The following is a 27,436-nucleotide window of genomic DNA, read 5'->3' as shown; positions in this document are numbered from 1 at the left end:
AAGGCACCAGATAAAATTGCCCATGACTGACTTAAACTCTGAAAAATCTAAGCACTGGTCATAAGACTGCATAAATGCTTGATCTGATTTCTAAGTAATATCCATTAAACTCTGATATGCCAGGTCTGGCCCCAGAGGCAAGCCCTAAGCCTTCATTTATTTTACTTTGCAACTTTACGAAACTGCCTAGAGCAATACAAGTATTTCTCTAACAGAAACTAAGACTTCAAATATAATAGCACAACTTTGAATACAAAAACCTTTAAGGGTCATAATGGAAAAAAACACAACACAACAACAACATAAGCCAGCTGTTTTCTTTTAATCTTTTAGCAACAAGAACAGAACTACAACAGGAAAACACACACACAGTTTCAATGCTGGCCACCAGGTAACATATTTCCTTGATGCCCAATACTATTATGTTTTATGAAGCTTTTATTTGTTTATACTAACTCCAATTGCTCTGAATATGGCATATTCTCCAACACTTGTGAATACTATGTGAACTAAAATCATGTATCGACACACCGCAGAATATTTTTTGTTTTATGAACACTCTTAAATACCAATTTCCTGGTCTTTCTCAAAATGCAAAGACTACTCAGCCGTAGTATAAAACCAACACTTGATCTCTGTTGTGAAACCCAAAAGTAAAATAAGGACAGGAACACAAGTAACTTCAAACCACAACTACACAAATTTCAGCTACCAAACATGAAAATAACACAAGTCCGAATCTACATTATACCAAGTGACTTGTTTTACTTATGAGTGTACGTTCTGTTCTTTCAGTTTCTAATTACCTTGGGATTTTCAAACACCAGAGTAAAAATAGTTGACATATTTCTCAAGCCAAGGGTGTTCGCATATAAAATTACTTAGTACTTCTTTTACCCTTGAAGAAAACTGTTATTCTAATCTAAAGCTGTCTTCAGACTGCAGAATGCCAAAAAGAAAAGAACATCCTAATTAACCTGAAGAATTTCTGCAAAAGCCAAAAACTAATGATACTGGAAGAAGACATGGCTGACATAATTCTAACTAGAGCATGGTATCCCTGACTAGAAGGACTAAATAAGAACACTGGCTGGCCACACATAAACATATTCTAAATAAAAGTAGTCCCAAGAAATACATTCTGTAACAGTTTCTTGGTTCTATTAAACTAAAAAGATTTGCTATCCAAAATCTTACATGCTTCATTTCAATTCAGGTACTTCACTTTACAAAGAAGGAAAAAAAAAATATATCTATATATATCTATATATATCTATATATATCTATATCCTAGATTACTAGCCTGGACAATCATGTTTTCTTTTCACAAGCAATTACCCGTAACTAGCTTATCGAAACAACAGTACTTATTTTCTTCATAATGTTCAGAGAAACAATTGTTACTAAGCATTCACAAAAAGTTATGTATTTACTGTTGGACTTTAGAAACAGCAATCATAGGAACATCATCCAGCATCAATCAAATTATTTTCTGAAAAAAGATCAAAGCATGAAAGGATATGTGATCAGAAAGGGAGCCACTGATGAACAATGCAATGCGATAAAGGAAAAGTGAGAAACATATTCACTAATTCTAACTCTCAATTTAATGCTTTCTGGTCAAAGGAAACCACCATAACTGAAAAAACCATTTGTGCCTTCAATTCACAACAAACCAAAACTAATATAGGACACAGACGTTTTCCCTTTAAAAACGTATTCTCTGTAAACCACTCGATGTTTTTCACTGTACTGATTTCACTATACAAGTCTCTACATACGGTTTTGTCTTATGAGCATCTCCTCTATGAACCTCTAACTGATGTTAGATCTGAGGAGATCATTTTAAATACCGACTTCAGCCAGTGATTCTCAAATGAGAAACAGTATCACCTCCACTGGGGTTATTTGGAAATGTATGAAGGTGTTTTTGTTTCGTTTTTTAATTGTCACTGGGGGAATCCTACTGGCACTTAGAGCCCTAAGGTTGCCAAATGAACTGCAATTTACAGGGAAGTTTTTCATAACTGGTGATCCCACCCAAAATGCCAATATCTATTCCACAGTGAAACAAACCAAACTAGTCTGTACATCTATGGACACAGAAGAGCAAACTCTTTCTAACATGCTCTATGCCGTTAATACTGGTTCAGCCAGCGCCTGCTCAGCAGTCGTCACTTCAACACCAAGCCCCTCCCTCCTCTAGTTCTCCAAGGTCACTCATTACTGCTACTGCCTCAACCAAAGTCACATTATTTCCTTACTTAATTCTCTGTGGTGTAATGAAAAAATTCTAACTGGTATTTAGAAAGAGGGGAATGCCAGAGTAAAAACACCCAGATACCTAAAGTTTTTGTATCCAAAAGCAATGCTCTGTATTTATGCTGCATCTCAAGAATCTATCTTTAAGAACTAGTGTCAGGAAGTCATTATCTTCCTTGTGGATGAATAAGTAATAAGTATACACACATACATGATTCCAGTTTTTTTAATGGTTAAAACATGCCATAATTTCACAAGTATCATCCTATAGCTAGATAAAGGACCAATCTGCCAGTACTTTTTTGAGTGAGTCCTATTACACATGAAAAATGATTTTAGAACTGAAATCAACCTCTTGTCACAAGACTCCTTAAAGTTTTCCTTGGTTTTTGAAATGGAAGAACGACAAAGCATATCATAAGACTTTAGGCTCTCAGACGAAATTTCAGAAGACAGATTTTCCCAAAAAAGACTATTTGTAAAGGCTTAAATACAACATCCCCATTTGAGGACCATCACTATTGAATAGAAATAATAGAAACATTTAGCCTTATATGAAGGAGTTCAAAACTGTTTTTACTTAAACAACAGTTTCTTTCTACTCTACTTCTTGAACAGAGATATCCCAGATTTTTCTGTTAGTGGTCTTACTGGATTGATCCCTGACTAAAATTTAAGCCTGGCCTCTATGGTCCTCGACTACACATTTTTAAAATTAATAATCAATCTTTTTAACTTAAGAGATTATCTTTTTTTTTTAATTATTAGTAATCTTACCCCATATATTCTTGGTATGTGCTAAACATTGCTCATCAGTTTACTTGCACTCCCTCGTTTACTCTTCCTATCAGTCCTAAGATGGGTATTAATACAGTGCCCCTTTCACAAACGAGAAAACAAAGGCTGAGAGCAGTGAATAACTTACCCCAAACAACTCAGTTAATAAAGAAGAGTCAAACCTAGGTCTAGTTGACACCAAATTCTAAGCCCTTCAAGTACTTTAACAATACTGTCTGTTGATACTAAAAACTACCCGAGTTTTATTTCTTCATCTAATCCAAAGAACTGCCGTCCACTTCATACAATCACCTCTGAGTTCTCCTGCAAAGTGTCTTTGGAATCTCAGATTTTGCTTGGCTTTTACATCCTCTAACTTGGAAAGACTGTATTTTGAGAAACAGAGCCTGGTATTAAATCACGGGTAGACAAAGAAATCCTTTAATGAAACAATGTCCATTTACTCAGTAGTAAGAATTCTAACTATGATAACACAGGTAAACACTGGTAACTTTTCTCTTGCTTTATCAAACCATATTCTATTGCATAATAATATTAAAAACAGCTACCACTTATTGACTGTTTACTTTGTGTCAGATGCCTTAGGAATCTTATCTCTAATGTAAAGGGTATTTATCCCCATTTTACACAGGAGGGAACTGAGGCTCAGAAAAAGATCTGGTTAAAACAGCTGGTTACATGATAATATGGTGGTAATAAGAACCCAGATCTGTACAACTCTAAAGTCTATGCCCTTTCTACTATAGCAGAAGAAAACGTTTCAGAACACTCTATCAAAAACTACTCAGAGGGAAAAGCCCTGCAAAAGTCTTTTTCTCCCCAAACCACCTCCTCTAATATATTCCTGCTAAATAAATTAGTGTTAGTGGATACATTTTTGGATATTAATTTAAACAATCACTTCATTTAAAAGAACCAACAGGCTACGGATAATTCTCTATGCAGCAAATGAATATATATTATTGTTAACTGGATATTAGATTTCAGTTAGCAACTGAGAGTAAGTGGTTTTAGAAATACTAATGCTATTTTATACACATCAATACAAGTTACATCAGAATGTTAACAGAAAACCCTTAGAATGTTGCCTGTTCCACTCAGTTAAATGTAAACAGTCCAGATACCCACAAAATCTGGGGGGGGGGGGTTAATTTATCAAAAAAATGTCAGGGTTCTCTACATTCAGAACAATTATTTTGAGGGGAAAAAACTCCCATAAACAGAAGGGAATGGGTCTGTTAGCACAGAGTGCTGTGAGGTTAGTGAAGGATGAGAAGAGGACCCCACGAGGCTGCAGCTCCTGGAGAGAGCAGCAGAGCGGCCCCTGGAACGGCAGCATTCTCAGAGTCAGCAGCTACTGGCACCCCCGCCTAGTATTACGGGTGATAGTGAAGGGGCAAGGGTACAGTACCTGATGATGGGCAGGTCGAGGCCCCGCTGCAAACTGAGAAAAGGAGGGAAAACAAACACAAAAGGAAAGGCACAAAGAGTCAGAAACACCACAACAAAAACCAAAATGTCACACAATATGCCAAAAGAAAAAAACCCACGAGAAAAAAAAACAACACAAACAGTCAAAGCTTTGCTGCAGGACAGTGACAGACAGGTACTAAGATTCAACAGGTTAACACCACTACCAGGTATAGTTTGTCATTTATCAGCTGGGAGAGAAACAGCTAAGCTGTTAGGCACGTAAGGGTATCCTTCTGATAGGAATAATTAAAAGCAACAACAACAACAAAAAAAACCCTAAAATAAAAAGAAAGTCTGAAATACTAAGTGGTTATATTAAGACAAACATGAAAAAGTCAAGTATGCTTATGCAATTGATATAGCTGGAGGAAATGAGAAAAGCTTTTATATTACAAGAAATAGCCAGGAGGTAATTAAAATGTCCAACAGGAAATAAAGAATGTTAAAGGACTGATTTCAAATTTACTTAAGTTTAATGGGGTATCTCATACATGAAATGGAAATTTCAGTATCTTCCTTTATTTCTTAAAAAAAAATTCATTTATATATCTATAAATATATAAACATATTTATAATATATAAATATGTATTTAAATATATAAATAACTATATATATATATTTAAATACAATTAACTAGTAAAGTTTAGTATCAGGCATACCAAAGCAAACAGCTGGTAAAGAATATCACTCTCCAACATGATTAATCAAAGTGGTACTATTATCAGCTCAAGAAGAAAAAAGAGTGAAAGAAGTCAAATCTCTCAATCACTGTTTATACACAACAGCACAACACTGTACATATGCACCTACTGCTATCTGATACTGAGAATAAAAACAAAACAGAATATAACTCCTTAGCTAAATACAGTGCTTGAAAGCAGATAATATATATTCCAACACCTAATTTCCCTAACTTAGAATGAAAGAAAAAGGTCTTCCACCCATAAAATTTTACATACTAAACCTCTAAGATCAAATAATTCTTCATCAGAGCATTAACTTGCCTTCCAATGTGATTTTACTAAAAAGGACAGAGAAAACTTTTCAGGACATAGTGTCTGGACTGGCTACTAATGCATTAACTATCTAAATAATAAATATTAACCACCCTCTTTAGTAGTGAAAACAAAGTATTTACAAAGTGGTTTTGAAAAGCAAACCACACAAGGCTTTACTTTAATACATTTAAGGACCTAAAATCTACGTCTTCAATTATTTTCTTTCCTAGACTAGAGCCATCCTTCTGTCGACTCATCACTACAGGTGAATCAGACTAAAGATTAACTAGGAAACAATCCCTCAGACTCAGAATTCAAATTATGTGCAAAAGATTTGGAATTATTTCCCCAACTGCCATTATTTCACGTAAATAATTTTCAACTACGTGCAGTGGAGCACATGCCACAGAGTAGGAGATGGCTGAAGACTGCTCTACCAAGAATTCACCCTGGAGACTAAAACACCACCTATTAGTCAAGTAATGAAATGTGTTTTAAACACATTTTGAAGTTATTCAGCATAACTTAATGAGTTCTTGATGACCTACATGATTAGACTGTGTTAGGTCAGCCATTATATTTGTGAATTATTGTAAAATCGTTTTTCAGAATGATGACAATGGCAGCTATACTCTTCTTGCAGAACATTTTCTCTTCACAGAAACCGAGGTCTTCTATTTTCAGTTTTCCAATTATGAAAAGAAAGCAGATCATACCTCTACTATGGACATCAAGTTTCAAGAATAGGCAATACCACCCATGTGGTATGAAAGTAGGGGGTGGAAGTGAGATGTTTCTTCATGACACTTTTGAAGAAAATGGGAAAGAAGGGCCATGTTAAAAAATTAACCTGAGTACAGCAGTACCTGTCTTATCACTGTTCCACAGAAAGGTCCCATTTCTAAGGCTCTAAAATAAAAGTTGCAACTTCATGTATTTGGAAGGTCCAGTCAAAAGATAACTTTCTATGAACAAGAGGAGTACCTTATAAAATTACACATATACTTCAAAAAAACAAAAAAACAAAACAAAAACAAAACAAAACAAAAAAAACAACCAACACAAGTTAGTGGGAAAGTACCCTAGTCTATTTTGCACTAGTCACCATTGGCTATTGAGTTTTTCATTTGGAATGACAATAGTCTTAGTCCTGTGGGTAACTGTAAGCAACAGAACAAACTGTAGTCGCTGCTGGCTCATATTAAAAATAGACACATTCATTTCTTTTTTTTTTTTTTTTCTTTTTACGAGGGGTCTTTAAGATGGTGAGGACTGTAGATATTAAAGAAAGCAGCTTTCTGTGAACTTGGATCCAATGTTAATGCCACCCACCCACCCACCCACCCACTCACTCACTCACTCTTCTGTGCACAGTTGGCAACAGGGCATGGCCAACATAACACTGATGTATCTTTGGCACTTAGCACTACAGAACAGAAAAATAACCAGTGGATACAGGTTACTGAAAAAACCAAACTGTTACCCCTCTTCCAATTAGGCATTTAATAGCTTCACTATTTTAGAGGCTATTTAAAAATAAACTATTGTTTAAAGAGTTCCAGTACAACCAGAAAACAGGACAGATAGGTAACTAATCAGTACGTTTTTGCTTTTAAACAAGAGTTTCAACAATATGAATTTAGCTAAGATACCAGGCATCAAATAGAAATATGGACAAAAAGATAACCTGAAAGAGGGCAGGGGCCACTTGAAGCCACTTGGATTGCAAAGGCAGCTGTCCAGGGAAGAACAGAATAGCCTAAACTGTGCAATTGCCAATGGCCCATTAATGCAGAAATAGAATGGAGTAAGCTTTAGCTGCTCTACAAAGCCATGGAAAGGGTCCCTTCCTTAGTGCAACAGCTTACCTCTCCTCACCAGTTGGGATAGCTGTGGGATGGATGAGACTAGACTATGGCAACTTGGGATGTAAAAAGAAAATGCAATCCTGCCAAATTCCATATCCCATCTTCACCCTCCCAGCACCAACACAAATGAAATAAAGAAAACTGGACCCAAAACAACAAGCAAGAGTAGTCTTGGGTTTGCTAGTCTTGCACTTGTTTTGGGATATGTAATGGAATGTTATGTGTGTGGTTTTTAGTAATGGGGGTGGTAATGGTCACTAGCAGAGCAGATGGCAAAAATTGCATAGAGGATAGTATCTGAAGAGTTTATGACCACAGAAAAATGGCTGACAACTACAGACAATTTCCTCTTTGATATTCAATTATAAAATGGAAAGAGGGAAAAAGAAGCGTTGAAATTTATCTTTTAAAATCAAATTTATCTGAAAGGGATATCCCTCTTTGAGTTTAAAATAAAGAAACATCTAAACCCCAAATTACTCCTGTCTAATTCCCAATCAAGAAGACCCACCCAATTTGTTATTCTTTTCCCCACTATGCCTGGCAGAAACTGCCATGCTAGGTTAGACTTTCAGAGAAGAAGCCATCAGAGCATTTCTGTTCATCAGCCAATAAATGGATGTGGTCAAAAATAATGAGTGCCAGAGGCACCACTGCCTGCAAGAAGTACAGTTTGTTATATTGCTTACAATGCAGTATTTTATCCAGCCTCTTCCAGCCAAGGACCTGTAAACGGGAGTCTGTTCCAAAACCTTCCTCCTCTTCCAGTTGTCTGTGCAATGTATTGGCACTGTTCTGCTGGGCTGTCAAAAAAACTGGTTTAGAGATGCAGCTCTTCAGTCAGGTTTTGCGCCAGTTCTAACCATGTAAATTTCTTTTCTTTCAATAATTATAAATGGGGGTGGGGGTGGGGGTGAACAGGGCCATAGAATTCTTTGCAATAAGAGCTTACCATAATGTCCCATGTTTAATGACTATAAGCAGGGCCTATCTAAAATTAACCTGGTGAGATCTCAGGCCCACTCCAAGTAGTAAAGTATTATGCACATCCCCAAACCGCTCTCTGAACACAACTTGCATCAGACATCTTGTTGATCATTTCAGCAAAAAAAGAGACAAGCAAACAGGCAACTAGGACCAAAGTCCCACCTCTTTAGAATGGTTCTTCCACCCTCTGGGGAGAACCAGGATCTAAGAACAGGTATTGGAGAAGAGGACAACAGGGAAAAGGAAGACAGAAAGAGGGTAAGAAAGAGATTATATTTTGGTGCAGCCTATGATCTCTAGTTCGTTGAGCAATCTTTCATACATTTCAACATTTCTCAGTTCATGCATAAAACCAAATGAATAGAAGCCAATGCAATGAAATACTCCAGTACTACAGGCAAAAAAAAGCAGGGGTGGGGAACCAAAAGAAGATACCTGTATTCTGAGGAAAACACAGAGCTGAGATACAAGTAGGGATGTGAGATACAATGTGAGATGTTACAGAAGCACCTTCTGGCAAAATCTAATCATGCAGGGCAGGAAACGACGTTCTAAGGAATGGATAGCTGAAGCCACTATATACTTTTGTGAAACAGAAGGATGAACCTTGAATAAATTCTCAGGCTTTGCAATATTTATTGCAATCCTTGTAAAGGATGAGCAAAGAGGATGATAGCATTTTAATTTGTATGACAATTTATTTACCATCTGAAAAAACAAATACACCACTGGTGTATGTCATGCATATGTCCAAACTGTCAAATGATTAGAACTGACCTAGTGACACTGATTTAGAACTATTACTTCCCAAACCACCGGAATTTGCGTCTAATTAATGAAATTTAATTTACTTCTAAAATCACTGTGCTTTACTCTCTTTCTGAATTTTCAACAGTATAACAAATTAAGAGCTGAAATGAAGTGAACTTGAATGCAACCAGATTTTTTTTAATATCATGCCACAGGAAAGTAAAAGAAGATATAAAGCTCCATTTCTTCTTTTTCTTAATTTAAATTATTCCTTATATTAAAGGTCTGAAAATGCAATGCTAACCGATAATAGTAATATTATGATGATAATGATTAATAATAATAATAAAATAAATTGGCTTTGGAACAAATATCTAAAAATGAGAAAAAAAATTAGCCAAAGGAACCCAAGCTATTAAAAACACAAACTTAGATGGAAAATATTATCTAGAACAAGCTTCTGCTTACTTACCGGAGAACGGGTTTGAGGTTGTGAATTCATTGTCTGAGGGGCTTGAGGGTATACCAACGTGGTTGGACCTGCATTCTGTCCAGAGGGATATGGGGTCTGTCAAAAAATGGCAGTAACAATATCATATTTTGAATATATATGGCATGGTAACTCAAATTATTAAAAAGAAATTGACAGATGTATTCATTAGTGTGGTTTCTATCTGTACCACAATATGGAGCAATTCACGATCAGAGCAGCATCTGCGACAGGTTACCTAAAACCTGATAAGGAGACATCTGCAAACCAATGACTAGGTACAATTATTTGATAACTGAAATACAAAGAGCGCTCACTATCAATTCATCTATTTCTGAAATGGACAGATCATGCCACAAACAAAATCAAACATGGCTGAAAGAAATTGTTACTGCTGTGATGAGCTTTCCAAAGTACCCACCCCACGAGCAAAGAAAACCATTGAGGAAGACATCCCAGAACAAATCAGCAGTTCACGAGGTTAACTGTTATGTTATGTTATTGCTGTTCTCTTCCACTGCTTACACCTTAATCCTTTTATAGGACCTTTTTTTTATTTTTACATAAAAATCTACAGAAAGTTGGAAAAAAGCGTGACTTAAGTGGTTATATCTACTAACTTACCACAAGTCTTCTGAAAAAGGAATATAAACTTTTTATTATAAACCCATGTTAAATGCTACAGACTAATATTCTACATGCTACTGACTTCAGAAAAAAACAATACGTGTAACATGTTTAAAATGAAATACTAGCAAAAGCAATGGACACAGGACCTGAATTCTAATACTAAGAACTGCCACTTACTTGGGCAAGTAACTCACCTCTCCCATGAATGTAAAAAGAAATAACACACCTACCTCATAAGGAAGTTGCTAAGATTAAATGAGGTAACGTCACTTTTACTATATGGTCATTCATGTGTTATCACCATGGTGCCAATTTTACACGTGAAATCAAGGATCAGAAAATTCTAGTGTTGGGGCGCCTGGGTGGTTCAGTTGGTTAAGCATCCAACTCTTGATTTCAATTCAGGTCATGATCCCAGGGTCATAGGATCGAGCCCCATATCATACTCTTTGCTGACAGCATGGAGCCTGTTTGGGATTTTCTCTCTTTCTGCCCCTCCCCTCTTCATATGTACTCTCTCTCAAAATAAAAGAAATAAACTCTAAAAAAAAAAAAAAAAAAAAAAAAAAGAAAGAAAGAAAGAAAGAAAGAAAGAAAGAAATTTCGAGTGTGTTATCCAAGGTAAATAAGTAAATGATACCTCCAGAAAGTATTCTAACTTTGCTTTAAAAGACAATTCTACAATTTTTGGCATCTGCTGACCTTTTAGTGAAAGTTTAGCTGGGATTAACAATTTAAAGCAACTGGCTGAAGGGCCCCTCCCTGGCTGGCTATATCAGTGGAGCATGTGTCTCTTGATCTCAGAGTCATGAGATCAAGCCCCACGTTAGGGAGTAGAGATCATATAAAAAAATAAAATCTTTGAAAAGTTCATCATAACTTTCAAATAATGAAAACGCAATAACATCAATGGGAAAAAAAAACCAATTTTTTACTGGATGAAGAGGATAGTTTGCAATCTTCCAATATGGTAACCTAATTATACCCACCTCTATAACTGACATTAAGGTTCCAGATCAGGTCAATTTCCCTTTTCACTATAGTTCTACTCAGTCTGGCCACAAATTGAAAATTATGACTGCGAGTATCTCACATCTATCAAATAGGTGATAACTGCATCAGATATGACCCAAGAGTTATCCATGGTTTCTCATCAAAGATAATTTTTAGCACCGTTTCAAACACTAAGTTTACATATGTACGTTTCATACTCAAACTCTGGAAGGCTGGAGTAAATTTAACGTAAAGTTAACGTAAAGTTAACTTACGTAAAATTTAACGTAAAGTTAAATTTAAAGTTAACTTTCTAATTCAAGTTTACAGTTTCAATTTAAGAATGGTGAATGGATTTCTTACTAACTCTGGCTGCACTCAAATTTGAAAACTATTTCATCGAGTTCAATTACAACATTTGGATACAGTTGTAAAATACAACATCAATTTCATTCTTTATCAAATTAAAGAAAGTGACCAAGTGTTAAGAAATTCATATTCTCAGTGGCAAGGCTTATTGGTTTTAGGGAATCTTGACACTTTATTCTCAACAGTTGGTATTGGTTGAAGCATAAGCTTCAGACTATCAAGATTCTAAATACACCATTGAGATGTATGACTTATAAAAACATAAAGAAATGTCCTCTCCTTCTATACTTCAAAAAGTTGGGTGAGGGGCGCCTGGGTGGCGCAGTCGGTTAAGCGTCCGACTTCAGCCAGGTCACGATCTCGCGGTCCGTGAGTTCGAGCCCCGCGTCAGGCTCTGGGCTGATGGCTCGGAGCCTGGAGCCTGTTTCCGATTCTGTGTCTCCCTCTCTCTGCCCCTCCCCCATTCATGCTCTGTCTCTCTCTGTCCCAAAAATAAATAAAAAACGTTGAAAAAAAATTAAAAAAAAAAAAAAAAAAAGTTGGGTGAGAATTTCATCCTCTCACAGCTAGAGTACTACAGAAAGGAAGAACAGCCCATTTTCCTTTCCACAGAGGATGCTGAAAATTTGCATCCTGGCCATTTTTGACCTTATTCAAAATTTTCACAAATATCTTCAACACTGGAGCCATCTAAGACAACACACCTACAATTAACTGAAAAAGCAGCATGTGAATTACCATTCAGGCACAAGTTCTTTCATTCGTTAATAGCACCACTCCTGGCAACACAAATTGCTGGTTCCCTGTCAATACTGGGATTGTATCATTGCTCTTAAAATGATTATTAATAAAAGAATTTCTTTTCCTTTAGCTTGAAATTGCTCTTTTAAACAGACAAACACATAATCAAGTTCTTCTTCTACTCAAATTGTATGTACGCCAAGAGCAGATTCATATTCTACAAATTTTCATGTAAATGCAAAGCACACATAACATCTGATGAAGCCACACACAGAAGTGATTCCTCTTTCACTATGTCCGCCATTGTGCCGTTAGCAGTATGTGATTTTACCAGAGGCACTGATAAAGGAAGTTTGGCAATTGCTCACTTGGCTTTCTCTCAGAGGGTTATTTCACTCTTTATGCCTGGTTTTACAAATTTCCTAGGAATGATATACCTAACTTGTACCTGGTGCTGCTGTGAAGGGCGCAGCTGTGAAAGCTGCTGCTGTGCTTTTTATTGCTTTTCTGCATTTCTAATGACACAATTCAACAAGTTTACTGATCAAGTCATTCTAGAATAACTTGTTTCATTTACTACTATACTTTCTTGAAAAATAACACAAATATTTGAATAGGAACATTCTATAAACAAGTTTCATGACATCAAATGAAGAGAGAACTCAGGACAGATCAGTGAAATATCATTTCAGTGGTTGTCACTGGTTTTTCATCTCCTTTCTCTTGTAATACCTTCAAAGGTATCACAAAGACTTACTTCTCCAAGGATATATACATGAATAATTTATATTGAAGCTGCTATCAGTTCACTGTCCAAGTTTACTTGCATTCTCATTTTCATTACTTTTATGTTTCTTCTTTTTTTATTCTTTAATGTTATTTATTTGCTTACTTGCTTATTTTTTGAGAGAGAGATAGAGTGAGTGGGGAGGGGGCAGAGAGAGGGAGGCACAGAATGGGAAGCAGGCTCCAGGCTCTGTGCTGTCAGCCACAGAGCCTGATGCAGGGCCCAAACTCAAGAGCCAGGAGATCATGACCTGAGCTGAAGTCAGCTGGGCATCCGACTGAGCCACCCAGGCACCCCTTCATTACTTTTATGTTTCAATGAACACTGATCCCTTTATATTAACTTAGGGAAATAAGAACACAACAGAAACAACTAGCAAAAGATGTTAACTGTTAACAGAATGCCAGTAAAGACAAGCCAATCAAAATAGTCTTTGTGCTTCAAACATAACCTTTAAGTCCATAATAACTATTTAAGAAACAGTGATGTGGATAATTAAAGATAAAAATCTGAGAGTAAATTCCATTACAAGACAGGACACACTAACACAGCATCATAGGATCAGATGTGATCATTTTTAAAATATAAGTATGTAAAAAACTAACAAGGATTTTTAATTTTTGCCACATACGGCAATGAACTTAAGCCAAGGAAAAGAATTAAAACAGAAAACATTTATAGCTCTTACTATGTTTTAGGCACTATTCTGAGCACTTTACATATAACTCTGAGATGAAAGGTTATTCCTCCTAAGACTCCTCCTTCACCTGAAACAAATTCTGACATAAAGCCTAATAAATTCAATACTGTGCATGTGTGTGTGTGCACATGTAAATCTGATTGAAAAAGTTGCCACAACCTTCCAAAGGGCTATTAGATAATACCAAATTTTATTTAAAATTTTCTTTAATTTTAGAGATAGAACGCAAGTGGGATACAGGGCAGAAGGAGAGAGAGAGATGGAGAGAGAGAGAGAGAGAGAGAGAGAGAGAGAGAGAGAGAGAGGAGAAGGAGAGAGAGGGAGAGGGAGAGAGAGACAGAGACAGCGACAGAGAGAGAGAATACCTCAACCAGGCTCCACGTTCAGGGTGGAGCCCAATGCAGAGCTCGATTTCAAGACTCTGGGATCATGACCTGAGCTGAAATCAAGAGTCAGATGCTCAACCAACCGAGCCACCCAAATGCCCCTGAAATTATTTTAATTTTATTCCAGTATAGTTAACACACAGTGTTATATTAGTTTTAGGTGTACAATATAGTGATTCAAGAATCCTATATATTACTCAGTGCTCATCATGATCTACTCTTCATCTTTTTCCCCCTCTCTCACCCATCCCCCCACCAACCTCCCCTCTGGTAACCTCTGTTCTCTACAGTAAAGAGTTGGGGATTTTTGCTTTGTCTTTTTTCTTTCTTTTTCCCTTTGTTTCTTAAATTCCACATGAATTCTTGTCTTTCTCTGACTTATTTCACTATTCATTCTGCTCTCTAACTCCACTAGTGTTGTTGCAAATGACAAGATTTCATCTTTTTATGGCTAAATTAATACTCCACTATACATACACACCACATCTTCTTTATCCATTCATCCATCAATGGACGCTTGGGCTATTTACAGAATTTGGCTATTGTAAATAATGCTGAGGGGCACCTGGGTGGCAAAGCGTCTGACTTCGGCTCAGGTCACAATCCCACAGTTCTTGAGTTTGAGCCCTGCGGCAGGCTCTGTGCTGACAGCTCCGAACCTGGAGCCTGCTTCGGATTCTGTGTCTCCCTCTCTCTCTGCCCCTAACCCACTCACACGGTCGCTCTCTCTCAAAAATAAACAAACGTTAAAAACAGTAATGCTGCAACAAACCTAAGTGTGCCTATATATACTTTTAGAAAGAAGGAAAAAAATAATCCCAAGCAGTGCAGAGCCCAATGTGGGGCTCAGTCCCAGGAACCATGAGATCATGACCCAAGCTGAAATCAACAGTCAGAGGCTTAACTGATTGAGCCACCCAGGCATCCTCTTACCACATTTTAAATAAGCTTATCCGTTTGACACACAGTTCCATTTCAAGGAAAAGATATATTCATAAGGGCAAAAAAAAAGTGGGGGGGAACATGCTGAATTTCCATGTTTTTCTAAGGAATAAGTTAAGTATGTTATAGTCAGTAATGAGAGACTATAAATGCAGCCTACTTATATAGTTATGTTTGATATATAACATAGAACATGTTCATAAATGTATAAAGATAAGATGTCTTCCTAAGCAAACTTAGTTTAGCATCAGCTGCTTCTGAGGAATGGGAGTTGGAAGGAAAGTATAGGATAAAATCTGTGGTTTTATTTTATGTAATTCTGTATTACCTGTTTTTCGTTTTTCAAGAATCAAAAGAATTTATTACTTTTATAATAATTACACAATGAAAATAACCTCTATCCTTCACGTTCCTCTTCACATCACAGAAAAAACAAAGCAAAGCAGAAAATACAGTAGGAATTCTGTATTTTGAAAGTTCTATATATTTTTGGAACACAAAATGTCGTCTCATAAATCACAATTAAAACTAAAGCAACAATATTTATTGAAATCTAGCACAAAGGAGTCACTATATATAGCTATGGGCTATGTACATAAATGAGGGTGAGGATATATTGTTGCGGGCTTTTTAACCTTCAAGAACTTCCCAATTTAACCAATAAAAGATAGAGATATAAAAACAATTTATTCAGCCATAGGCTATAATCTTTTACACTCATTAAAAAAGATATAGAGCAGGGCGCCTGGGTGGCTCAGTCGGTTAAGCAGCTGACTTCGGCTCAGGTCATGATCTCGCGGTCCGTGAGTTCGAGCCCCGCGTCGGGCTCTGTTCTGACAGCTGAGAACCTGGAGCCTGTTTCAGATTCTGCGTCTCCCTCTCTCTCTGACCCTCTCCCATTCATGCTCTGTCTCTCTCTGTCTCAAAAATAAATAAACGTTAAAAAAACAGTTAAAAAAAAAAAGATATAGAGCAACGTTTAATGATGTGGAATGAATGGTACCAAGAATGTTGAAAGTAGCACGCATATGGATAGAAGGTACTGGTAGCATTTCAAATCAGTAGGAAAATGCCCAGAATTACTTAATAAATTGTGTGGGGAAAGATGAATATATACCGTCAGCTCATAGCACCAAAAAAATTCCATATTAATTTAAAATGTTGGAACGTAGGGGCTCCTGGGTGGCTCAGTCAGTTGGATCTCCGATTTCAGCTCAGATCATGATCTCGCAGTTTGTGGGTTCGGGCCCCATGTAGGGCTCTGTCCTGACAGCTCAGAACCTGGAACCTGTTTTGGATTCTGTGTCTCCTTTTCTCTCTCTCTCTCTCTCTCTCTCTCTCTCTCTGCCCCTCCCCCGCTTGTGCTCGTGCTCTTTCACTCTCTCTCTCCTCTCTCAAAATTAAATAATTTTTTAAAAATAGAAGTAAAAATAAAATGTTGGAATGTAAAATATTAAACTCTAAAAGTGCTAGAGACAAATCTTTTTGTATCATTCAGAGCTGGGAATACTTTTTAAAATCTGAATAAAAAGACTACCTACAGCAACACCAATAATTTACTTAAAACAGACAATTGTTGGGGCGCCTGAGTGGCTCGGTTGGTTAAGCGCCCAACTTCGGCTCAGGCCACAATCTCCCATCTCACGAGTTCAAGTCGCGCACCGGGCTCTGTGCTGGCAGCTCGGAACCCGGAGCCTGCCTCGGATTCTGTGTGTCCCTCTCTCTCTCTCTCAAAAATAAATGAACACTAAAAACATTTTAATGAATAAAATAAATGTACAGCAATGCTAATTATATGCACATTGTACAAAAGATCCATGGGACTTTTTCGTCTTGCAAAACTGGAACTCTATAACCACTACTTCCATTTAAGTGTTATTTATACACATTTAGTCACTTAGAATTTAAACTTAAATAGCCAGATATGACTAGTTGATACCATACTGCACGACACAGGTGTAGAAAGCTGTTAATTCCAAAATCTTACTCTTCTCGTGTCTAACATTGTATCTTTACAAACGTCCACAACTCTGTTTTCACAGAAGTGAGATAACATCCAACAAACAAGAGCACAATATAAAAACACTGGAAAAAGAAGAAGAGACCCATACACAGTCTTAAGCATATTACTGGTTTTCCTCAGCTAAATAAAGGCTGAAGTTCTTTGCCACAGATTCTCAGTGTGGACTGCTGATCCCTGGGCATCCCTGAGACCTTAATTAGAGGGTCCGTGAGGTAAAAACCTTTCCTCATATTAATGCTAAGATATTATTAGCCTGTGCTAATGACACAGAAAAGCAAGGTGGGTAAAACTACTGGTGTCTTAGTAAACGTCAAGGAAATGGCAATCTTGGTCCCTTCGCTCCCACATTCACTATGCACTCATTTAAAGAAATAAAGTCAGTACTTAATGTCATTTACGAGAACGAAAAAGTTATGAGTTTTTATTTTCAGATTTATAAATTCACCTGGAGTTTGAAAAATACAGAAAGTTTCCCTACACATGCTCTTTACCTAGTTTTCTGTAATAGCAACAAATACCTACAGTACAACAAATCTATAAAAATGGCATTGAAATAACCCATCAACCTTCTTCATAATTCACCAGTTTTTTGTACATACACATTTTTTTGTGTATTTAGTTCTTGGTAATTTTGCCACACGTATAGATTTGTGTCACCACCACTACGGACACAACGCAGGAAAGTTCTTTACAAAGATCCCTCAGACTGCCCCATAGTAGCCACAGGCACATTCTTGCCTTCTTCCTTCTTCCTTCACCTCTCATGCACCTAACTCACAGTAACCACAAATCTATTCTCCAACTCTATCATCTGGTCATGTATAGATGTTATAAAACTGGAACCATATGATATATGATAAAAAAGCTTCAGCACATGTCATTATAATACTTGGTGTGACTAAACAAGATGAGAAATAAAGCACTTCCAGAGCATATACCAAAGTAAGATGGTTCTATTAAGAAACAGCACTTACTCCACTGCTTGCGTTACAAGCTGAACTACACGCAACGCCATTTTACTTGAAAGAGTAAATAACAGACAAGTATGCTTGTAAAGACTTTGGTACGTGGCAGACACTTTATTAAAAGTGAACAAAACGAGTCTGTCACATCGAGGAAAATGAAAAGGATTTGTTACCAATAATAAAGTTAAAGTTAAGAAATAAAAATTAGACTACTGAAAATATGTATCTGTCACCATGAGCTTGGCGCCTCCCAATGTGTAAGACTTTATGAGGAGAATGTGATTTTTTAGACTGTCTAATACAAATTATGTGTATAACTCAGTGAAGCAATATTTTTCAAATGACCAATATGTGATGTTACAAAATCATATAACGCTAAATAATTAATTCAAGTACAAGACAGACCAGCAGGTTTTAACATACCAGAGTACCAAAAGTTCAATAATATGGATTCAGATTCAACAATGTAACGAATGTTTAAGAAATTACCATTTACTGAGTTTAACACAGCATCAAAGGATTATCACACATTTCTGAAAAAACTTGCATAAAATGTCTCCCTTTCCCAACTACACACCTGTGTAAGACTGTATTTTCTTCATATACTTCAGCTAACTAATATATTGCAACAAGTAGAGCACAGAACCACATATGAGATTCCACCTCACTTCTTTTTTTTTCCTTGAAAACAATATTTTATTTTGTTTTATTTTCAATATATGAAGTTTATTGTCAAATTGGTTTCCATACAACACCCAGTGCTCATCCCAAAAGGTGCCCTCCTCGATACCCATCACCCACCCTCCCCTCCCTCCCACCCCCCAACAACCCTCAGTTTGTTCTCAGTTTTTAAGAGTCTCTTATGCTTTGGCTCTCTTCTACTCTAACCTCTTTTTTTTCTTTTTCCCTTCTCCTCCCCCATCCATGGGTTTCTGTTAAGTTTCTCAGGATCCACATAAGAGTGAAACCATATGGTATCTGTCTTTCTCTCTATGGCTTATTTCACTTAGCATCACACTCTCCAGTTCCATCCATGTTGCTACAAAGGGCCATATTTCATTCTTTCTCATTGCCACGTAGTACTCCATTGTGTATATAAACCACAATTTTTTTATCCATTCATCAGTTGATAGACATTTAGGCTCTTTCCTTAATTTGGCTATTGTTGAGAGTGCTGCTATAAACATTGGGGTACAAGTGCCCCTATGCATCGGTACTCCTGCATCCCTTGGGTAAATTCCTAGCAGTGCTATTGCTGGGTCATAGGGTAGGTCTATTTTTAAAAATTTTTTGAGGAACCTCCACACTGTTTTCCAGAGTGGCTGCACCAATTTGCATTCCCACCAACAGGGCAAGAGGGTTCCCGTTTCTCCACATCCTCTCCAGCATCTATAGTCTCCTGATTTGTTCATTTTGGCCACTCTGCCCGGTGTGAGGTGATATCTGAGTGTGGTTTTGATTTGTATTTCCCTGATGAGGAGCGACGTTAAGCATCTTTTCATGTGCCTGTTGGCCATCCGGATGTCTTCCTTAGAGAAGTGTCTATTCATGTTTTCTGCCCATTTCTTCACTGGGTTATTTGTTTTTCGGGTGGAGATTCCACCTCACTTCTATTAAGCCAGGTATTACAAAGATTTGCAAAACTGTAAATAATACAACTTTTCTCATCAATATTTTTGTCTTGGAAAATATTTGCACATAAGAACATATTATTGATCTCCACAATAAGTGAACTTTATTTCTATGTTAAAGTAAATACTTTTAAACTCCTCCGTTTTAACTCCTAACATTGCAAATATTAATAGATGAAACATGAAAAAACATACTGCAAATCCCAAGAGTTATTTAAGAGTATAAAGAGGCTCTAGGGGCGCCTGGGTGGCGCAGTCGGTTAAGCGTCCGACTTCAGCCAGGTCACGATCTCGCGGTCCGTGAGTTCGAGCCCCGCGTCGGGCTCTGGGCTGATGGCTCGGAGCCTGGAGCCTGTTTCCGATTCTGTGTCTCCCTCTCTCTCTGCCCCTCCCCCGTTCATGCTCTGTCTCTCTCTGTCTCAAAAATAAATAAAAAACGTTGAAAAAAAAAAATTTAAAAAAAAAAAAGAGGCTCTGAACCAAAACATTTGAAAACACTGACCTAGATTAAGGCTAAGGTTATTACTTGGCAATCAAAAAGAATGAAATTTTGCCATTTGCAACTACATGGATGGTACTAGAGGGTATTATGCTAAGTGAAATTAGAGAAAGTCAAATATCATATGACATCACTCATATGAGGACTTTAACAGATACAGATAACAGATAACAGGACAGAACATATGAACACAAGGGAAGGGAAGCAAAAATAATATAAAAACAGGGAGGGGGATAAAACATAAGAGACTCTTAAATATGGAGAACAAACAGAGGGTTACTGGAGGGGTTGTGGGAGTGGGGACGGGCTAAATGGGTAAGGGGCACTAAGGAATCTACTCCTGAAATCATTGTTGCACTATATGCTAATTGGGATGTAAATTTAAAAAATTAAATTAAATTAAAAAAAAAAGACTAAAGTTGACAGTGGTCCTCCTCTTGCTATGAAAATATTAAACACACACTCCATTTCCCTATCCTTAAGTTTTTCCTAAAAACAAAAACAAAAAAACACAACAAAAAAACACTTGCCATTCCTGATGACTGCGGAACAATTTTTTACTCTCTCCTATCTCCACAAGCATTTTACTGTGAACCTAAAATACTTGATCATCCACTGTTTCCAGGCACCTTCAATCTTGTCAGAACTGTGTTCCTTGGCTCTACACAACCACACTCAAAAGGATAGGAAATGGAGTGGTGTTTTTGCCTGCCCTTTACCAAACCCCTCCCTTGGCATGGCACAGTCTGGAGGAAGCCACCCGACTGCCAGTTTCTCCCTTGGGACAGAGAGAAAAAATGGAACTTGCTCATAACGTTCTGACTTGGCTTACCTAGCGGTTGCCTACGAAACTGGTTTCTATCTCGCCATACTCAGAGCACTGATGGGAACAGTGGCATAGTGTGAATATCAGGTTGGAGTCCCGCAGAAAGCAGTCACACTAGCTGAGCTAACTGAGAACTGCAGGGAAACTTCAGACCTGTAGGCATCGGGGGCAGGAGATACCAGGCAGAGAAGACCCTTCAGGAATTTACAACATTTAATAGTAGCCATGGATATAGTAGAACTGGAGGAAAACCACACACACAGGCCCAAGGAAGATGTATGAACAGAAAATGCTTGTGAAGATCTTTAAGCCTTCATGCTGGACTGGTGAGTGACGGCCTTCCCCTGCAAGGACCCAGGCGGCAAATACTAGGAGGTGTGGCCGTTTTTCAAATGTTCAATTGATAAGGCATACACATAAACAGGGGAATACTGCGCATTCAAATGAATAAATCTCTAGAAACTAACCTTAGAGAAACATAGACTTTGGAGTTACTTAAAACAGTCTTGAATAGGCTCAATAGAATGAAGGAAAACACAGAGACCTAAGAAAACCAGGAAAACAATACATAAACAAAATGAGAGCACCAACAAAGAGAAATTGTAAAAAAGAATCACAATCTGGGGTAGAAAGACCCAATAACTGAATTTTTAAAATTCACTAAAGGGATTCAATAGCAGACTTAAATAGGCAGAATAAAGAATCAGTGACCTTGAACAGAGGACCTTTGAAATTACTAAGTGTGGGAAGGGTGAGGGGGCAGGTAGGAGGAAGAGGAGGAGAAAAGTGAAGAGAACCTAAGGAACCTATTGAAAAAAATCAATAGGGAGAAAAGTGAAACGGGCAGAAACCATATTTGAAAAAATAATGGCTGAAAATACCCTAAATGCAAAGAAAGACAAGACATAAAAATACAGGAAGCTCAATAAACTCCAAATGAGACACATTATATAATGAAACCGTTGAAAGAAAAAACCTACCAGATGAAAATTCTACGTCCCTCAAAAATGTCCTTCAAAAATAAGAGAAATTTACAGATGAACAAAAGCTGGGAAAGTTCATTACAAGACTTGTCCCACAAGAAATGTTAAAGGGAGTCCTTAAAGTGAAAACAAAAGAAATACTAGGCAGTAACTGGAAGCCACAGGAAAAAATACAGAGTTCTCTAGTAAAGTTAAATTCACGGGCAAATATAAATATCTATATTATTGTTCTTCTGCCTCGTAACTCTATATTACTTTGTAAGATTTAAAAGACAAAAGCATAAAACTAATTATAAATCTGTTAATGGATACACAATATAGAAAGATGTTATCTGTGTCACCAATAACAGAAAATCGGGAGGAGGCAGAGGTGTAAAGAAGTAGAATATTTGTAATTTGTAAGTTAAGTTGTATCGGTTTAAAATAGATTGCTGTAACCTAAGATGTTACATATAATTCCCATGGTAATCAGAGAGAAAATATCTATAGAATTTACACAAGAAGGAAATGAGAAGGGAATCAAAACATGACACTACAAAAACTCAACTAGAAAGACAGCAAGGGGAAAATGATTTGAAAAAATAGTAAGAGTTATGTCATAAAGAAAATTTTAAATGGGGCGCCTGGCTGGCTCAGCTGTAGAGCATACCACGCTTGATCCCAGGGTTATAAATTCAAGCCCCATGCTGGGTATAGAAATTACTTAAAAATATAATCTTTTTTTTTTTTTAATTTTTTTTTTTTTTAACGTTTATTTATTTTTGAGACAGAGAGAGACAGAGCATGAACAGGGGAGGGGCAGAGAGAGAGGGAGACACAGAATCTGAAATGGGCTCCAGGCTCTGAGCTGTCAGCACAGAGCCCGACGCGGGGCTCGAACTCACGGATTGTGAGATCGTGACCTGAGCCGAAGTCGGCCGCCCAACCGACTGAGCCACCCAGGCGCCCCAAAAATATAATCTTAAAAACAAAACCAACCAACCAACCAACCAACCAAACGAACAAAATGGCAACGTGATTCTTCTCCTAACAGTAATTACTTTAAATATAAGTGGATTAAACTCTTCAATCAGAAGACAGGTTTGGGGGGGACCTTGGTGGCTCAGTTGGCTAACCATATTGTGGTTTGTGATTTTGAGCCCACATTGGCTCTCTGCTGTCAGCATGGAGCCGGCCTAGGATCTCTCCCTCTCTCTCTGCCCCTCCTCCTTCTATAGAAGATTCCCTTTAGACCTAAGAACACATATAGATTGAAAGTGAAAAGAGGAAAAACTATTCCATGCAAGTAACAACCAAATGAGAGCAGATGTGGCTATACTAATATCAGACAAAATACACTTTAATTCAAAAATTGTTACAGGTTGTGATGAGCACCAGGTGATGTATGGAAGCGTTGAATCACTATATTGTACACTTGAAATTAATAGAACATTGTATGTTACCTCTACTGAAGTTAAAATTTTTAGAAAATTTGAAAAATTGTTATAAGACGTAAAGAACATTATAATGAGGAAATGTCAAGATATAACATTTATAAACACACACGCACAAGCATATCATAACTCCTAAATTAATGAAGCAACTAGTGACAGAATTAAAGGGAGAAATAGTTCTGTAATAGGAGATTTTAACACCCCATTTTCAATAACTGACAGAACAACCAGACAGAAGATCAATAAGGAATACAGGACTTACTTTTACAAACCAACTGGACCTAAAAGACATACAAAACGCACCATCCAACAATAGCAGAATAAATATTCTTCTGAAGTACACATGGAACATTCTCCAAGACAAACCATAAGTTTGGCCACAAAACAAGTCTCCATGAATTCTGAAAACTATTTTTCCGGATTACAATGGAATAAAACTAGAAATCAATAGCAGATGGAAAATACACAAAGATATGAAAATTAAACAGCACATTCTCCAACAACCAGTGGGTCAAAGAAAAAAATCACAAAGGAAATTAGAAAATATCTTAAAACAGATGAAAAGGCAACATATCAAAACAGAATGCAACACAAACGGCACTGAAAGAAATTTATTTACCTGTTTACATTTAAAAAAATAAAAATAAAAAAGATCTCAAATCAACAATTTAACTTTAACTAGAAAATGAAAAAACAGGGGCCCCTGGGTGGCCCAGTAGGTTGAGCATCCGACTTTGGCTCAGGTCATGATTTCATAGTCCATGAGTTCGAGCCCCGCGTCGGGCTCTGTGCTGCAAGCTCAGAGTCTGGCGCCTGCTTTGGATTCTGTGTCTCCCCCTCTCTCTGCCCCTCACCTGCTTGCACTCTCTCTCTCAAAAATAAATAAACATTTAAAAAAACTTTTTTTAACAAAATAAGACACAATGCCTTTCCTCCGTTTCAGTGAAGGAAAAAAACCCCAAATTCTTACCTTTTATTTCCAAGGAAGGAGAGTAACAAGGAGAATCAGACCAAACCAAAATACAGATCTTCCTACCTCCCAAAGCGAGAGGTATTATTAGAAAATAAAAACAGCCCCATGTCCCTGGACATTGAGAAACACTACAAGTGACTAAAGGAAACAAATAATTCCTCCACTACAGAGGCAAACATTGTGTCTGCACGGCAATCAGGTTCTGTGAAGTATCTATTGCAACTGCCAATTATGACAGGAACTGGAAAACTACTTTCTCTTTCGCTAAATCTGAATTTATCTCCTGTGAAATAGCTGAGCTCACTTGAAATCATTTTCTTATTTGTTCTTCAGAACAAGCCCAAGCATCACGGCTGGTCCTTAGGTGTTCAAGCCCACTGAGAAACGACCAATTTGTTATTTATCTATTGGGATGAGGGCAGGTATGGGATCACACACCTATGGCCAGTGAAACTGCTGGAATTACCTTCCAATGGTGTTCAAGTCAGGCCTAATTTACATGCCATAAATTAGAGGGTATCTATTCTATTATGCCATACCAGGCATATTAAATTTCTAGTGATTGTACCAAGTAAAGAGATGCCAAAATAGAAATCCTACTAAGTATTCTAACAGTGTAATACTGAAAATAAAAACTTAAATCCTCGCATGTTTACTTAATATTTTTTTGAAACACAGAAAGTGCAATAATTGCTGAATACTCCAGTCATTTTTTCATCAACCATAAAAAGGTTATGTATGTATTTCCCACTTTATATAGAGCATCAAGCATCGTTAAGTAATGTAATTTTACAGGCTCCTAGACCAATCAAATATTCCCACTCACTTAAACATTATTGTACATAGAACGGTGGCATTTATTTCTTCTTCATGAATCCAGTTTCTTTTCCCTTTGGAAATAATCTCAGAGATGCAAGTTCATATGCTGCACAAATGATGTACCTCCAAGAGCAAGAACACTCAGATGTCAAAACGAATAAATCACAGTGACTCACTGCTTCCCAGACAAATGAACAGATGATGATGATTAGATACACTGAGACTTCCAAGTGCTTTCTCGTTGAGAGCCAAGCATGTAAATAGGTACACGGGGCAATAATAACAACACTGACACACTGAACACCCCAATTACAGTACGTGATGGCACAAACCTTGAATATAGAGTGAGTAAAACAGGAAAATCAAGGTGAAAAGAATTACCATCATAATTTAATATTAACATAAAATCCAGCAAATATATAGCACACTAACATGTCCATCTGAAAAAGATACTTACTATAACCTCACAAAAAGGAAAAAAAGTTCCTGTGTAAAACGCTAGCACATAGACACCTGAGGCACAGAAACCGTCCATCTGTCCAGAATATAAGCTCAAATGCAATTGTGCAGAATTATTTTATGGATAATTAGAAGGCTTTCTTATTTTCCTAACCTTTTATTTAAGCTTTATACCAAAGCATTCATCTTTCATTGAAAGAACTGAAACAGCACTGGCCAACAATTTATTCAAAATTAACTATAAGAAAAAGCCCTTGCCATTGGGTCTGCATTATGATTTTTCTGTCTTATGATGCCAAATGCAGTAAGAAAACAAAAATCCCCATAAGCTATTTTTAGATCATCACAGAGCTGGTTAAGTAAACATTGTGCCTGCTGTGTAATGTGACTCCTCTCATACTTACTCTGCCGAGAATAAACAGACGTCATGCACTCTCAGTCACATGAGACAGGCGTAGAAAACAGCTGAGTCACCCACCAATAATCTTCCTGCTCCCAGGAACTCCATGGAAATTTCTGTCTTACCGCAACACTTGGTGTCTTCTCCCATTCCCACTACTAAGTTACAGTTCCCTGATATGATAAAGCTCATTTTAGGAATCACATGGTCCTACCTCCACCGCAACCAATACACCAAGTGCTCCTGACAATACAAAAACAAAGACAGGCAAAAACAGGAGGCTAATTAGGCTAGCAAGCTTCAAATCAATTAGGTCAGGTCTATTTTGGAGAAAAACATGTCTCTCCAGGAGACCGGGGGGAGAAGGCAACGAACACTGCACAATCCATATAGCTTGTGCTTATGTTGAACTTGCCAACACATACCTTAGGTTTTCTTTTGGAAGCATCCTTAAATGAAGTGTTTTAAGTTCTTGACTCTTCTTAAAAATAACAATGCCTCAAGGGCAAAACTACTTCAGATTTTCTTTCCTCTGCCGATTCTAATTAGTAGTACCATCAATGGAAACCATTAAACACACAAAAGCATTTCACTCAAATTGGAATGAAATAAATAAACCGTCAAACCATACATTATTTAAAATGTAGCAATTCGACAATTTTTGATTCAGCATCAACTGGAATCCCAGAAATAAAGGTAAAGAAGACATGGTTCCTATACTCAAGGAGTTTATAAGTTACCTAACTCAACTGTAAGAGAATATAGAAAACGTTGTAAGGCATGTGAATACCAGGTCAAGAAGCAAAGCAAAAACGGTAATTCCTTCCCTGGAGAAGATTCCAGAGAGCCTTCACAGGTAACAGTTCCACAGCGGATGAATGGGTGAGGGCAATCAGCCACAGGAGGAAAAGGGGTACCATGCGGAGGCAAAACAATGAGTAGAACACAAGCATAAAGGCTTGGGAAAGCAGGGCTTATCTGCTGAACCCTGAAACCGGTCAGTAATGCCAGAGCATAGCGGCAGGTGAGGCAGGAAGCCACAGAATTAGATTGGGCCAGACTGAAAAGATGTGTCCAGATAAGTAAGGATTTTACCTTGAAAGGAACCCCAGGAGCAGTATCATTGGATCTGTTAAATAAAAAGAACTATTGCAACAGTAACGAGTCCTGGAGAAGAGATCTGCGTCAGAGATACAAAACTACTGCAAGAGTCTACCTACGTACACGATGCTTAAGAATCTGGCCTAGCA

The 27,436-nt window shown here is 37.3% G+C and overlaps 1 protein-coding gene across 39 annotated transcripts in view; it reads right to left on the bottom strand.

Annotated features, from left to right (window-relative positions):
- The window catches only part of EIF4G3 (eukaryotic translation initiation factor 4 gamma 3), a 314,444-nt gene that overhangs the window by 146,653 nt on the left and 140,355 nt on the right, over positions 1–27,436 (bottom strand). For 16 of the 39 annotated variants that reach the window (XM_053898863.1, XM_019461654.2, XM_053898851.1 and 13 more), the window contains 3 exons: positions 9,610–9,705; positions 8,090–8,203; positions 4,472–4,504 (listed from right to left, as the gene is read on the bottom strand). In XM_053898863.1, coding sequence (XP_053754838.1) covers positions 4,472–4,504; positions 8,090–8,203; positions 9,610–9,639 — 177 coding nt within the window. In that variant the 5' untranslated portion in view covers positions 9,640–9,705. Of the gene's footprint in view, positions 1–4,471; positions 4,505–8,089; positions 8,204–8,549; positions 8,592–9,609; positions 9,706–26,190; positions 26,322–27,436 lie in introns of those variants that run through there. The other 23 variants (XM_053898880.1, XM_053898878.1, XM_053898879.1 and 20 more) reach the window with 8 other exon arrangements.

This window comes from Panthera pardus, unplaced genomic scaffold (genome assembly GCF_024362965.1).
Source record: "Panthera pardus isolate Hobbes unplaced genomic scaffold, ASM2436296v1 HiC_scaffold_11, whole genome shotgun sequence".
Classification (NCBI taxonomy): Eukaryota; Metazoa; Chordata; class Mammalia; order Carnivora; family Felidae; genus Panthera; species Panthera pardus.
This window is presented reverse-complemented; position numbering and strand designations above follow the sequence as displayed.